A 13,840-nucleotide genomic window follows, 5' to 3' on the forward strand; every position below is an offset into this window, starting at 1 on the left:
TAATGCTTACCTCTGTGGTTCTTGTTCTCTTCCCTAGATTTCACAACTCCAGGACCCCATCAGTTTGTGTTTTCCTTTAGGAATGTACTCATTTCCTTTTTAATGACCACTATCATCTTTATAAATAGGATTTAAGTTCATTTTCCTGACTTTAACACCAGCTTCATCAGTGTTAGGTTATTCAGGGCTTGCTGGAGGATACCTGGGCTTTCTTTGGTGGTGCCATATTGCTCTGTTGGCTTTCTTCTTACACTGGGCATCAGACATATAGTTATCTCTAGTGTTGATTAGATCTTCCTCAACCTGACAGCCCTCACTGGGAGGAAGAAAACGTCTTAGGCCTGCCAGGGAAGTTCATGGAACAGCACATTGTTCTTCCATGGGATCCTCAGAGGCTGGATTTCCCAAATGCACAGGCATCCCAAGGACATGTTGATATCTCTCTGGGATGATAAGAGCCAGTCACCATAGTTCAGGTGGAAAAAATGGACAAATACTGTACTAAAATGAATAATAAATCCTACATTCTCATGCCCAGAAACTAAAGTTAAAACTCAGAAACAAGAAAGTACTTAAGTTAATGATCTTGGAGGAGGACCTAAGTCTTGTGGTCTCAACACATTAATAACATCTGGATGATGCCAGCATGTAGACAAAGGCATCAGCATCACAGAAACATGGAAAAAGAGAGAAGAGTCTTGGTAAAATGTTGTTCCCTGGTTGCAGTGGATCAGGACAATATGGCATGGTGAAGGAGACCACTGGAGCATAGCCAGCAATGAGAGATGACCTGATATGAGACAAACCTTCAGAAACATGTGACCTGAGTCTGTAAAGCCCCTTGGCATTACATCCTCCAATTGAAAGAGCATCGATGACTCTTGTCTTAGAACACAGTCCTTGATTTAATCCACATCATTTTTCCATAACCTGCATCTATATTTGTTTGTACTTTAAAGCAAAATGCTCTTTCTTGTGAATGCACTCTGGCTTAGAAAACACCAGGATGATGGAAAATCTTTGAGAAATTAAAAAAAAAAAAAAAAAAAAACAAAGTTCTCTAAAATCACTCCAGAGTCCTGAGTGATTACCCAATCCTCTGTACTGAGGAAAATACAGAAGTTTCTCTTCCTGTAATAGCTATGATATTGAAAACCCATGACAAGAAGGACCTACCCATAAGATGACATCCACATATTGCCTGATGTTACAGAACATTTGCCAGATTGGCCCAGGACAACAGCTACGGACACTACTGGGACTCACCATGATGGTCATACTCACAGGGCTGTTGTTCCTTGGTGAGATATGAACAGGAGGAAGTGATATTTATGTCTGTAAGGGAACCTACTCAACAGCCAGGATTAATTTCACATGGACACCCTAGGGGATCTCCTCTGTCTTTAAATGTGGAAAAGGTCTGACAGAAAGTTTTCTTCCAGGTTTTATTGTGGAACACTGGATGGCAGGACAGGCAGGTGAGTGTCTCCATCCTTTCCAGGGTTTGTTTCTTCACTCTGATGAGAATAACTCTATTTTCCTCTAGTGAGTCAATTCCTCACAATGGTAATCAGTAAAAAGCATTTATGGTCTAATGTCTTGGTCCAGGGGAGGTTTCTGTGCTATGATCTAGTGTCTGAAAGAAGATGTTCTGGGACTCGGCCTTTGATTTTTTCACAGGACATCTTCCAAAGCCTATCATCTGGGCTGAGCCAGGCTCTGTGATTGCCTTACATACACCTGTGATTATCTGGTGTCAGGGTTCCTGGGAGGCTCAGGAGTATCGTCTGTTTAAAGAGCAAAATGGATATCCTTGGGACACTAAATTCCCTCTGGATACCAGGAATAAGGCCAAGTTCAACATTCAACAAATGACAACCAACTATGCAGGCATCTATAAGTGTTATTATAGGAGCACTGTTGGAGATTCAGAGCACAGTGATGTCCTGGAGCTGGTGGTGACAGGTGAGTGGACACTCTGGGAACCATGTATGTGCTTTTTCCTGAGAAGGAGGTCTGTTCTCTAGGAGCTCTTCTCTCAGAGTCCAGTCCTAGAAGGCAATATGAGTAACTCTTGTTCATTTCACATCCTGCCCCTTGTATCCTAGGAGCACATGAAAAGCCCAGCCTGTCAGTCTGGCCTAGCACTAATGTGACATCTGGAGTGTCCATAGCCTTTACGTGTAGCTCATACATGGGATTTGGCAGATTCATTCTGATCCAGGAAGGAAAACACCACCTCTCATGGACCCTGGACTCACAGCATCAGGCCAGTCAGCCATTCCATGCTACTTTTGTTCTGACTGCTGCTACTCTTAACCACAATGGAACGTTCACATGCTACGGCTCTTATAGGAATGAACCACAGGTGTGGTCAACATCAAGTGACCCCCTTGACCTCATGGTCTCAGGTAAGCATCTCTTTCCCATAATCATTCAGTATTTTGGGTCACATGCCCTTTTTCCTACAATGACCTCTGGCCTAAAATAAGAGGGAGGAAACTGTAAGGTTAAAAATCCTGTTCAATTCAAAAGACATTCACCCCTTAATATCGGAGTTGCAGTCAGAATCCCCTGGTCCAAATGCCTTCCTCTTTGTCTCATTGTAATTTAGCAATGGAAGTTGAGTGGGACACGCAATTGACAAAGTGATCAGATGATGTCACTGTACTAGTTAGGTTCCTGTTTCTGTTGTAAAACATAATCTATATAAATCAATGTAGTGAGAAGAGGATTTATTCCATATAATTTTGTGTGGAGCAACATGAAGGTAATTGGATGTAGGCGTGCAAGCAAGAATTGAAATAGGGATCTTGAAGGAGCACTGCTCACACGTTTACTTGTCAATGGCGTGCAGTATTGTTTTCTTCCACCATCAAGTTCTAACCTGTTCAGATTAGAATAAATCATGGGGCTGGAGAGATGGCTCAACAGTTAAGAGCACTGACGGCTCTTCTGAAGGTCCTGAGTTCAAATCCCAGCAACCACATGGTGGCTCACAACCATCTGTAAAGAGATCTGACTCTCTCCTCTGGTGCATCTGAAGACATTGACAGTGTACTCATATACATAAACTAAACCAATAAATCTTTAAAAAAAAAAAGAATAAATCATGGCAGTCTGTGCTCTCATAGATCAATCAATCAAGAAAATCTTTCCACAGACATAGATGCATTTTTCTGTATTATAGCTGCCTCTTTCTAGATTTCTTTACCTTGTATCAAGTTAATAAAATCTAATGAGAACCATCTTCAGTGGCAGACAGACACTGTCCAGTTATATTTTGCTTTTATTTCTTAAAATCATGTGCCCCGACTCATAGTAATAGCTGGACACCAGGGAGTATTGGTCCATGTGTTACACAAGTTCAGTGGGACAGTTGTGGGTTTTGCAGAGACTCCATCCTCCCCATATGTTCAATGATAAGAATTTGTATAGGATTGATGGGCTGGACTGTGATCCTCACAGAGATTCAAGAACCTGGATACAAAAAAATTGTCTGCAACAGGGAGATATTGTTATGTAATTAGTGTCCAGATTGAGATAGAAAAAAAACAGAACATAGTAACGTGTTGTGCACTGTAATGTTCATCTCTCTGTCAACCTCTGGCAGACACCAAGGACCCGTCCACCTCGCCCACTGAAGATGGTAAGTGAGACCCTCCTGGCAGTGAGTATAACAAGAATCGAAATCACTATGCATTGATGAATCTGCCTCTAAATTTGAGAAAGTGAGAGATCTGGAATTATTTGTGACTTAGATGATGTGTTCCTTGCACAGCTCAAGGCCATCAATATCTCTGTCTACTTAAATTTCAGACCCCCCCCCTTACAAGAACTTCTGATCACTTGCATAGTGAAATTTCTGATACAGTGTCTTCCTAGGCTCCAGCTTCTTAGACAAATTTTACTAAGTAATAATGGAAGATAAAAATATTGCTTTGATATTCAGCGATTGGGAAAACCCTCATACTCTGAGTCCTTTCCTTGGTCTCTGCTCGTATAAAGGAGCGTGTGTGCTCACACCTTCAGTTTACTTACTCCCTGTGCTTCCCGTCTTACATCTCAGAAGAGGAAGTAGACCCTTCCATGAAATCCCAGTTCTGAAATGACCGTGCCCCTTTTGCCACAAGGATGGTGACATGCAACACTGTAGCTAACTCAGAGCTGAGGCTAGGGCGTCACCTGTTTTCATGCTCAAATAGCTTGTGAAGTTTTGTGAGAAGGCTGGAAGTCAAGTACTGAGTTTTGACTTACTTTTATGAATTATTATTATTATTATGTATTTTTCAAATACACTATTTATAATCATTTTAAGTGACCTGGACCAAGTGAACTTGTCTCTGTGAGCCTTGATATACTCATCTATAGCTGACTGGGAAAACATACAATTCCAGGTGGAATGATTGTGATGTTGAGGGCCACAAATGGGCTAGGCACATAATAGGTACTCAGGTAAACAATATCCTTCTCTCATGCCTGATGTCAATTCTGCTTAAGGACTAGGAACACACTGGAAGATTATGACTGGAGTCATGGCATCATTCCTCCTCCTGCTTTTCTTCATCCTGCTCTGTCTCATCCTCATCCGACACTGGTGTTGGTGTAAAAGAACGCCGAGGACACAGCTGGAGCTGAGGGAATGCTAATCAGGGTGAGAATAAAACATGGTGACCATGAGGAGGAAGCTTCCAGACTCCCCACATGCTGAGGTAGCCTTGGAAGGCCCTGGCAGGAACTGTGTAGTTGGATTAAATTCCTAAAGGAACTCATATGACTGAAGGAGATGTGGGATGGAGCCGGGAATTACTTCACTCCTGGTCATACCCCTGCCTCATGTGCTTCACTCCTGGTCATCCCCCTCATCCCACTTATTGTCTCCTTGCAGCAGACCCCACCTGATGAGGACACACAGGGGATCCTGTACGCCCAGGTGACACCCACCAGGCTTCGCACGGTAGGAATCCATTCTTTTTCCCCCTGTCAGGTAACTTTTTTCTCAGGTTCAACCAAAAACACCCCCACAGCTGGGCCACGTCCTCAGTCAGGCCACGTCCACACCTGAGCCACGGTCCATAAGTTACTAACACTAGACGCACACCTTCTTCCAACCCTGTGCCACTCCAGGACACAACACCCAAAAAGAACCAGGCTGTGACCTACGCCCAGCTCTGCAGCCGGACACAGGAATAGAACCACAGCTGAGACCAGCAGGCCACGGAAACACTGTAGCTATGCCCACACCCTAGCTGTGCCCACACCCGAACCATGCCCACAGCTAAGACCAGCAGGCATCCGACCTGGGAAGAAGACTCAGGCCCAACATCCCACGAATGGGAAACAGTGATTTTCTGAGACAGCTTTTGTTCCCAGGGGACTTGGTTTGACAGATGTGACTCACCATCATGACTCCCTCTCATGTCATCAGAAGCTTCTCAGAATTTTGGGGATGTACTTTGTTCTCTGTTCAGAGACAACAAATGTCCTCATGTTTTGTAAATAAAGCCGAACCCATCTCAATAAATGCCACACCAACCCAGGCGTAGTCTGTGTGACAAGGTGAAAGTCATGTTGTCAGACCAGAGTTGTGTGTTCTAGGAACTTAGCCTCATGGAGGTCCCTGGCATCCTGCTTCTGCAAGCTGTTCTAGAGCATTGATCAAATTCTGTGGATTTGGGTTCTGTGCTTTGTCTTTCTTTGTTTAGAGTTAAGTGGGAGGAAAACGAGAAATTTGGAGATGTAATGAATCAGTTACTACAGGAAGAGTTGTTTGTGAAAAATCCAAATATAGTGGAGAGTGAGAGGATAAAAGTTCAACAGCTGGTAAGGAAAGACCAGGACGGTGTGTCAGAAGTTAAGGAAGATAGTCTGAGAATTCCAACAACAGTAATGCACGGTAGGAAGTGTTACTTACTCAGAGGGTGTTGGTGGGATCCTCCAGTAATAGAGAAACTCCACAAAGGCTCATGACAACAGCCCCTCCAATGCCATATACAGGAGTTCATACTGCACACCGTGTTCCAAACTGTCCTGACTGGCCGTAAAATAATAATGAAATTTACTAGCTACAGCACATTTGCTCAGACTGCAGGTTGGTAGAATTCTAAGAATAGAGTGACCTCAAATCTGGGCAGAATTCTAAGTATAGAAATCTAAGTATAGAATTCAAGTCTGGGTTGATTAACCACTGTCTGGGTTACAAAAGGTTCTCCGCCCCCCCCCCCCCTGCAAAAAAAAAAACACACCTTCTACTCTGTCCTTTTTAGTTTCAAGTTGTAAACATGTAATCCCCACTTCTGATCATCACCGGATGTAACATGGCATGAAGTCACACAGTAGTCCCTAAATCATGTGTCTATATCTGAGATGTTTGCAGAAGTAAAGTTGCAGCAGATTCAAACCGATTTTGGTGTGTGGTGTCTGTCTGTCACTCACCAACTCCTTACCTACCTGAGTACCTGGACCCTGCTTCTCCTACAGGAGTCCTGAGTCTGTCTGTCTGTGGAAAGAGAATGGTCTGTCCAAGCCTGGAAAATTAAAGGGACAGTTAAAGAGGTCCTTTTGCCATGGACATTCTGAGAGTATATCGAGGCAGTACATCTTCTCGCTGAAAACTGACTACTTACAAGGAGGGCTATAGGGGTTTGACTGGCAGCTCTTGTTACAGAAAAAATGACATGGTTTCTGCCTGTGGGACAGAACCAGCAGACATGGGCATCCAGGAGTGTTGATAGCTGTGTGATTATAAATCTTCTTTATATAATAATGCACATATTTTATATTCTTCCTTTGAGAAATATCCTTCTTGTTAATGTTAAGGACTCCCTGATAATCAGAGCTAGCAGGAATCCAGAGGCAAGGGGTGGCAAATTGCTCAGCAAATGGTATAGCCTGGGTCGTTCTAGACAGCCATTTAGGGTATGGAAAATTCTTTAAAATATGACTTGGAATACTGCTAGTTTCTCAACTACCTGAAAATATAACGATGCAATATGAATTGTTTAAGGGGCTTTACAAAACTAAAGTAGCAAATGCAGTTGAACTGCATGCCAACATCTCTGAATCATAGTAAGAAAAGAAATAAAGAGATCTAGTTTTTTTTTTTTTTTTTTTTTTTTTTTTATCTTAAGACAGTCAGACTAGTGAGTTCAAGATCAGCCAAGCATAGAGCAAGGTTAGTCCCAGGTGCTGTAGAAGTTGTAATTTCTAGAAAGGGTACCCACAGCATGTTTATCATTTGTGCTTAACAGTGGCAAGCAGATCTCTAAATTATTTTGCTAAGTTTAAGGGAAATATGTGATTGTTGTCTCCTAAGTAGCAAGGGGCTACTTTCACAGGATTCTGATTTGTAGGATAATCAAAGAGAGCAGAAGATATTTACTGCATTCGTATGTAAAATAGGTCACTGCGCCTATGAGCTGCAATAAAAAAAAAAAAATCTATCAAGGTAAAGTTGTCAGAATAGCAAGAGAGAACCGTTGGAGAACTGTCACAGGCAGCACATAGGGAAAAAGAGAGCTGCCTGGAGATCTTCAGGGAAAACTGATCAGAAATAAAGATGATTGAACAAAGAGAAATCTGGTTGTAAAGCTTCCTTGAGCAGAACATAGGCCACCAGCTTGCACCGCAATTCTAGTCATTTGTTTTTCTACTGTCAGACACCTCTTCCTTAGAATCTCTTTCCAAGCTAAGTCTGTTCCTTGACAATTAATTTATGATATATGGACTCTCACCGACTTACTGAGACTGGATGTAAGCCAGAGAGTAAAATGTGGAGGAAGTGATCTAATGGACCCCCAGACAGTTCCTGACATACCAAGGCTTTTCAAAGATCAACATCCAGAGAACCTGGGAGGCAGATTTTATAACTCTCTGCATTAAGTCACCTTGTCTTTTGAGCTGACCTTTACAAAGAAAGGACACACTAAAAACTTTGTGAGACTAAGTTTAAGACACACTACCAAGGAACTAGTATACTGAGTAGGTCTCCATGTCTATATTAACACCTGGAAGGAGCTTGGGCCTGACTATGACTTTTGCATAAATCCTCAGCATAATGTGTGGCTGCTTTGGATAATGCTCCTAGATGAATAGATTAACCTGGCCTCTTCTCCTGGTGCATGTGCAGGTATAGAATAGTTCGCCATCAGACATTCCCAGACTGAAATGTCCTTATTGCACACTGTGGAGTCTATCAGGTACCTAAACATTGCCAATCTTGAGAACATTCTTCAACCATTCTCTATGTTAGCCAATATATGGATTGACAAATTCCAAGGTAAGTGCCATTATTCAATCTACCCTGTAATTTTGTAGATGATGAATGGGATTCTAGACCTGCAACTCATTGGTAGGGTATTTGGATGGCATGTATAATGCCTTAGAATCAATCCTACAAACACACATACACATACACATACACATACCATACACATACACATACACATTCACATACACATTCACATACACATAACATACACAAACACATACACATTCATATACACATACACAAACACATACCATGCACAAACACATACACATTCACATACATATACATATATATGCAAACCTTGCCTGAACCCAGAGCTGCCATACTACATATATATGTATATGTATATGTATATGTGTGTGTGTGTGTGTGTGTGTGTGTGTATGGTGTGTGTATGTGTATGTGTAGGAATATGTATATATTTTTACAAAAATGGAAATACCGATGAAGAGTTTGGATGAACTGATCACATAAAGGGATGATTCTGTTTTGTTTTTTTTTTTTTGATGATTCTGTTTTAACAACACATCCAGGACACAGGAATGCATGAAGACCCAGAAAAGGGCAAAATAAGCGATGAGAACTCTTATCCTAAGACCAAAAACAATAAGTATACACATCACTCCAAAGGAAAGAGGGCTCTCCAGCCAGTTGTGATTGTCAAAGGTAATGGCAAAACAACAAATATTGTGTAGGGCATAAATATTCCCAAGGTAGACCAAGAGACTCAATGGGAGGATATTCTATATACTTGTTCCTTAACAATCAACTCTGTAAACCCTGTCTGAATCTAGAGCTGACATACATTTTTTTTATTCTCAAGCCACATGAGGGTGACAAGGCCGTGCTAGGAGTGATAACAGTGTCTTTCACAAAATTTAGTCCAAATAACACAAGGTTATCTGATGAGCAAGAGGTAGAAGGGATTTAAAAAAAAGGGGCTAGAGAATCTGCAGTCCAAAAAAATAAAAGGCAGAAATGACCATTCCACAGCTGGTGGGCTCCCTGAGAGGCCCTTAGCAGTAGACACTTTTCTTCTTCTTCTTGAGGTTCTTGTGGTTCTCTGACGTGTCATTGTTCTCATTCTATAATCTCTGCAGGTGAGAAATTTCTTGCTCATGACCAAACTTCAGCTTCACATAGAAAGAATATGTCCTGTGGTAGGACATGTCCAGAGTACTGTAGACTTCCATGAACACTGACCTAAACCTTCAGATCAACACAGGGTGGTCCTCAAAGAACACTTACTGTGGATTGTGATATCCTGGATTCTGTGTACTGTCAAATAGTGGCGATGAAAAACATTTTATTCTGACACTAGGCAGACAAAGGCTATGTATCCAACTTGAGGATTCTCAGATTGCATGAGGTCACACAGTAGAATTGGGAATGCAGTCTATCCCACTATGTTCTCAGGAGCAAAGTCAGTCAGAAATTGCTAGTTATTGTGGGGATTAGAACCATGAAAAATGTGACTTTATAAACTCCTAAGAGTTTCCAAACTGTACCAAGGTACACTCTTCCTTGGAGAAACACTTATGGATATGAGATTGGGCATAGTGACATCCTTGAGGTGCAGCCACTTAAAGCAAAAGACTTGAAAAAAATATAGGATGAGCAGGGCATTGCAGACCCAAGAAAGACACCATGAGATTTGAAACAATGAATAACTAGAGTTCAATAATCCATCAGTGATAAATGCCAGGCAATCTTGCAGGTCTTTTCCTTTACTGGACATCTGGTGTTTGATCAGATTCTCCATTTACTTTTCCTGCTTCTTGAGAACAATAGTTGGAGGGAGGAGGTTTGGGGACTACCCAAGCCTCTGGTAGCTAAAGGAACACAAGTGCACTTGCACTATTTGTGACATATGCTTCACAAACAGCAGAGAGTTGATGTACCCTGGTCAGGGGTCTGCCATCTTATCAACGGAGAAGGAGGTGAGTAAGGAGAAGGACTGTGTGAGGGAGTTCAGGGAAGGGGATACCATTCACCCCGGAGTTGGACTCCCATGTCATCCTGAAACAAATGGCACTAGCATCCTACTTCAATGGATAGAGCAAGGAGTGTATGGCTGGCTTCAGGTTGAAGAGTATTAAATGTCACCCTCCCATCTTAAATGGAGGCTAATGGCATTCCTACAGGGAGCACGAGTGCCTGGGGCATTGAGGTAGAATCTGCAGTGTCAGATAAGAAACTTTGTCCAGAAGAGAAATTTTGAAAAAGCAGAAGTGTTGAGTTTCAGATGCAGAGTTTTAAGGGGGTGGGGCTGACACATCTAGAAATGAGGAAGTCAGAAAACAAAATACCAAGCAGTGAATGATCCATGCTTGGAGAGGCCTAACTTTATTCAAGGGGTAAACTAGGGATTTTTGGAGAGTTCCCCATCCCACCTCCTTATCCTGGGACCTTCTGTCTTGTAATGATCCTGTTCAATTTCTAGTCAATCCAGGAAAATTATGGTTCTCTGTAGATCTTATTCCCTGACTCTTACTTACAACATTAACTTCTAAAACTATAGTCCTAAGAGGTTCCCATTGCTATCACCTGGCAGCCGTGCTCCCTGGAAAATGGGTTCTTCAAACTCTTAAATACATATCGGTTCCTCAGTGTACCCCAGGTTCGCAGTTTTTGTGAGCTGTCACCTATTCTGAGATTGAATATGGTCAGTTAACTCTCATTATTTGATTTTTGTTACTGTAAGCAATGGCTATTCCCCATTTCTCTAAATGATGCCACAAAACTCCATGCTTCACCTATTTGATCATTGGTGTAACTCTTACCTTCCTCTGTCATCAGCTCCATATGTAGCATGAATAGATTATGGTCCACAGCTACCCAGTGCTAAAATCTGAATTTCCTACATGGCTGTGAAGTAAGGGAGGGAAATTTAAAGTCACCCCAAAAGTAAGGATATTATATGTATATGAGTATCACCTTAAGTTACTAATGCAGCTGCCTGAGATGCTGATGCATTCTGAATGGAGTATATTGATACCAAAATCATTGATCACCATGAAGTGAAGCTTTCCCTTTCTGTACATTTCAGCTACTCTAATATTCTATGACAAAGAAAACAGCATCTTCACCAGTGCATGAGCATGTTGCTTGTGGATAGACGTATCTATTCCAAAATAATTAGATAAGTTAATCAGGTGCTTTTGTATTGACACAGAATCAGGTATTAAATTATAAAATCAGAAAGTGAACTGATTCATCTAGAAGAGGGAATAGAGTTTGAGATTGGTATTTTGTTTTTGTTGTTGTTGATTAGTTGATGGTAGATGGAGATCAATCATTGGATTTTCAGCATGAGCTACAACTGCTATCCTTCCAGGGATGGATAAAGTGTGACTTTCAAGCTGAAACTAATTCTTAGATGTGAGACTATGTCTGCTTGCAGAAGTGGGAACTAATCTATATTATTTTTACAGTGAACACCAGAGAGTAAGCAGAACTACATTCATACTCATCTGCAAATAGAGCACCAGGCATACAGACATAGTAAGATTCTTTTGGAGTCCTGACACGACCACACCCACCATGGTGGTGTAGTAATACATCGTGTCCATGTCTAGGGACTGGAGATTGCTAGCTTCTTTTCTTATAAAGAGAATGTTCTGCATTTTGAGAACTTTAATTTGGAGTTCTGTTTCTCAGCTCTAGATTTTGACAACCTTTGCAATTTTGACCCAACGTATGAACCATTTGCAAATGATGATGGCAGACAGGGACTCTTCTTTGATATCATTTACATGATACAAACTACTTGTATCCCAACTATGTTATAAAACAGTCTGAATGTTAACCAGCCCTGTGCAGCTTGATGTCACCAGTACCTCTGAACTCACTTCTGTGGTGATAAATGGGGCTAATATTAAACAATCTGGATGATGGCAAGGCTCATAATTTAGATGCTAACAAGATTTAAGTTGGAATGGGCATTTGAGGATGGAAGTCATTACATCAAAATCAGTCTTTATAAAACCCAGAAGATTTCTGAAGAAAATAAATATACCATTAACTGTGTTAAGATTCTATTTATGAAAATTGAATGTTTTGGTTAAAAAGGTCAGTGAATCTATAGAAGATTGTTCAGCAAAGGGAAATCAAATCCAGAGGCATGTTTTCTTTTCCATTTCCTTCCATGTCTCTTCCATGTTTATCCAGGAGAACAGAAGGATCAGTTTCTCTGCACATCTCCTGTGTCGTGAGTCCTCCTAGCAGCATCAACCTGCTCTTACCTTTGTGGAACATGGCTCTTCAGGCATGGCGTTCCTCTTGCCATATTGAAGTCTCAGTAGCTCTGATTACAGAGATGTGGCCTACCTACTGAAGATAGGCCCCATCATTATTCCTTCATGGTTTAGAGGTTTCTAAGACAACTGCTGTCCCAGCACAACTATAGGTATTTAAAAGATGCAGGACAAAGATGTTATGTAGTGATGTAACCATTGAAAAATTGCCAATATTAGTTTACATAATTGAACACATTGTTATCTCAACTCTTGGCAGTCAGTGGCTGGTTGGTGGATTTCTATGATTTCAACCCAGTGAGACCTACATAGTGAGTTCCCGGAGTACAAGAATGGCATAGTGAGTCTATATCTTAGCAAACACACACACACACACACACACACACACACATGCACACACACAGAGATTCACACATACACACATGCACATGCACTCACACACATGCATGCACATGCACTTACAGACACACATTGACACACACACAAACACACACACACAGACACACACCAAAAATCATTGACCACATGCCTCTAAGGAGTTCAAATGAACTTTTTCATTCATCAGCTAGATTTGTGTATTATATTTTTTTTCTGTCACTGGTGTCTTATCTTGGGTGAGTAGCATTTTTCATGTATACCAATAATTTGTACATCCAACATTTCCTGAGTGTCTCAAGGGTCAGGATGCCAATGGGCCATGAGTGTGATCTGGTTGAAGGAAAAACAAGAAGATCTCTGAGAAAAGAAGACTAAATGATTCTGATTCCCCTCAGGTGAAGGTGCCGGCTCAGAATGACACCAGGATTCTTTCATGTTAAGTCCATAGTGGTTGAGCTTATTCAAACAGATGTAGATGCATACAGTGGAAACTGTCTGCATGAAAAGACCACAGTCACATTTGGAATTGCAATGCCCACAGAAGGCAACAGATGGTGTAGGAAGGTAAGTTTAAGATATGCATGAGATTCCGCAGATTCTGTGCCAGAAACCAAAACCAAAATTAAGGAACTAATGTAGACAGAAACCACATAGTCTGGTGCTAAACCCGGAATAGAACAGGAGATAAAAGGGCCAGATTAGCACACTATCAGATTCCCTTTCCCAGTGGCTGATAATACTACATCCAGATGACACAAAGAAAAATGTAGACTGTTTACACCATATGCTGTGTGTCTGTCCATTTGGCAAGAAGACACATTCTGTACACATGTGGCATCTGGAAGATGACATGATCCCCATTTTCACAACCCTGTTGTATCTTGGTGATATGTGAATATTGGGAAGGAGAAATATTTCCTGAAAAGGAAATCCACTT

The 13,840-nt window shown here is 41.4% G+C and overlaps 1 protein-coding gene across 5 annotated transcripts in view; it reads left to right on the forward strand.

Annotated features, from left to right (window-relative positions):
- Positions 1 to 1,153: 1,153 nt before the first annotated feature.
- Positions 1,154 to 13,840, forward strand: part of LOC127671878 (leukocyte immunoglobulin-like receptor subfamily B member 4A) — a 91,476-nt gene continuing 78,789 nt past the window's right edge. Inside the window, exons 1-8 of one of the 5 annotated variants that reach the window (XR_007974800.1) lie at positions 1,154 to 1,301; positions 1,443 to 1,478; positions 1,681 to 1,965; positions 2,109 to 2,411; positions 3,614 to 3,649; positions 4,501 to 4,654; positions 4,889 to 4,957; positions 5,128 to 6,222. Coding sequence is in view for 3 of the 5 variants with exons in the window: in XM_052166948.1 (XP_052022908.1) it covers positions 1,184 to 1,301; positions 1,443 to 1,478; positions 1,681 to 1,965; positions 2,109 to 2,411; positions 3,614 to 3,649; positions 4,501 to 4,649 (927 nt within the window). In the remaining 2 variants the exon portion in view is untranslated. Of the gene's footprint in view, positions 1,302 to 1,442; positions 1,479 to 1,680; positions 1,966 to 2,108; positions 2,412 to 3,613; positions 3,650 to 4,500; positions 4,655 to 4,888; positions 6,223 to 13,840 lie in introns of those variants that run through there. The other 4 variants (XR_007974801.1, XM_052166948.1, XM_052166949.1 and 1 more) reach the window with 4 other exon arrangements.

This window comes from Apodemus sylvaticus, chromosome 21 (genome assembly GCF_947179515.1).
Source record: "Apodemus sylvaticus chromosome 21, mApoSyl1.1, whole genome shotgun sequence".
NCBI lineage: Eukaryota > Metazoa > Chordata > Mammalia > Rodentia > Muridae > Apodemus > Apodemus sylvaticus.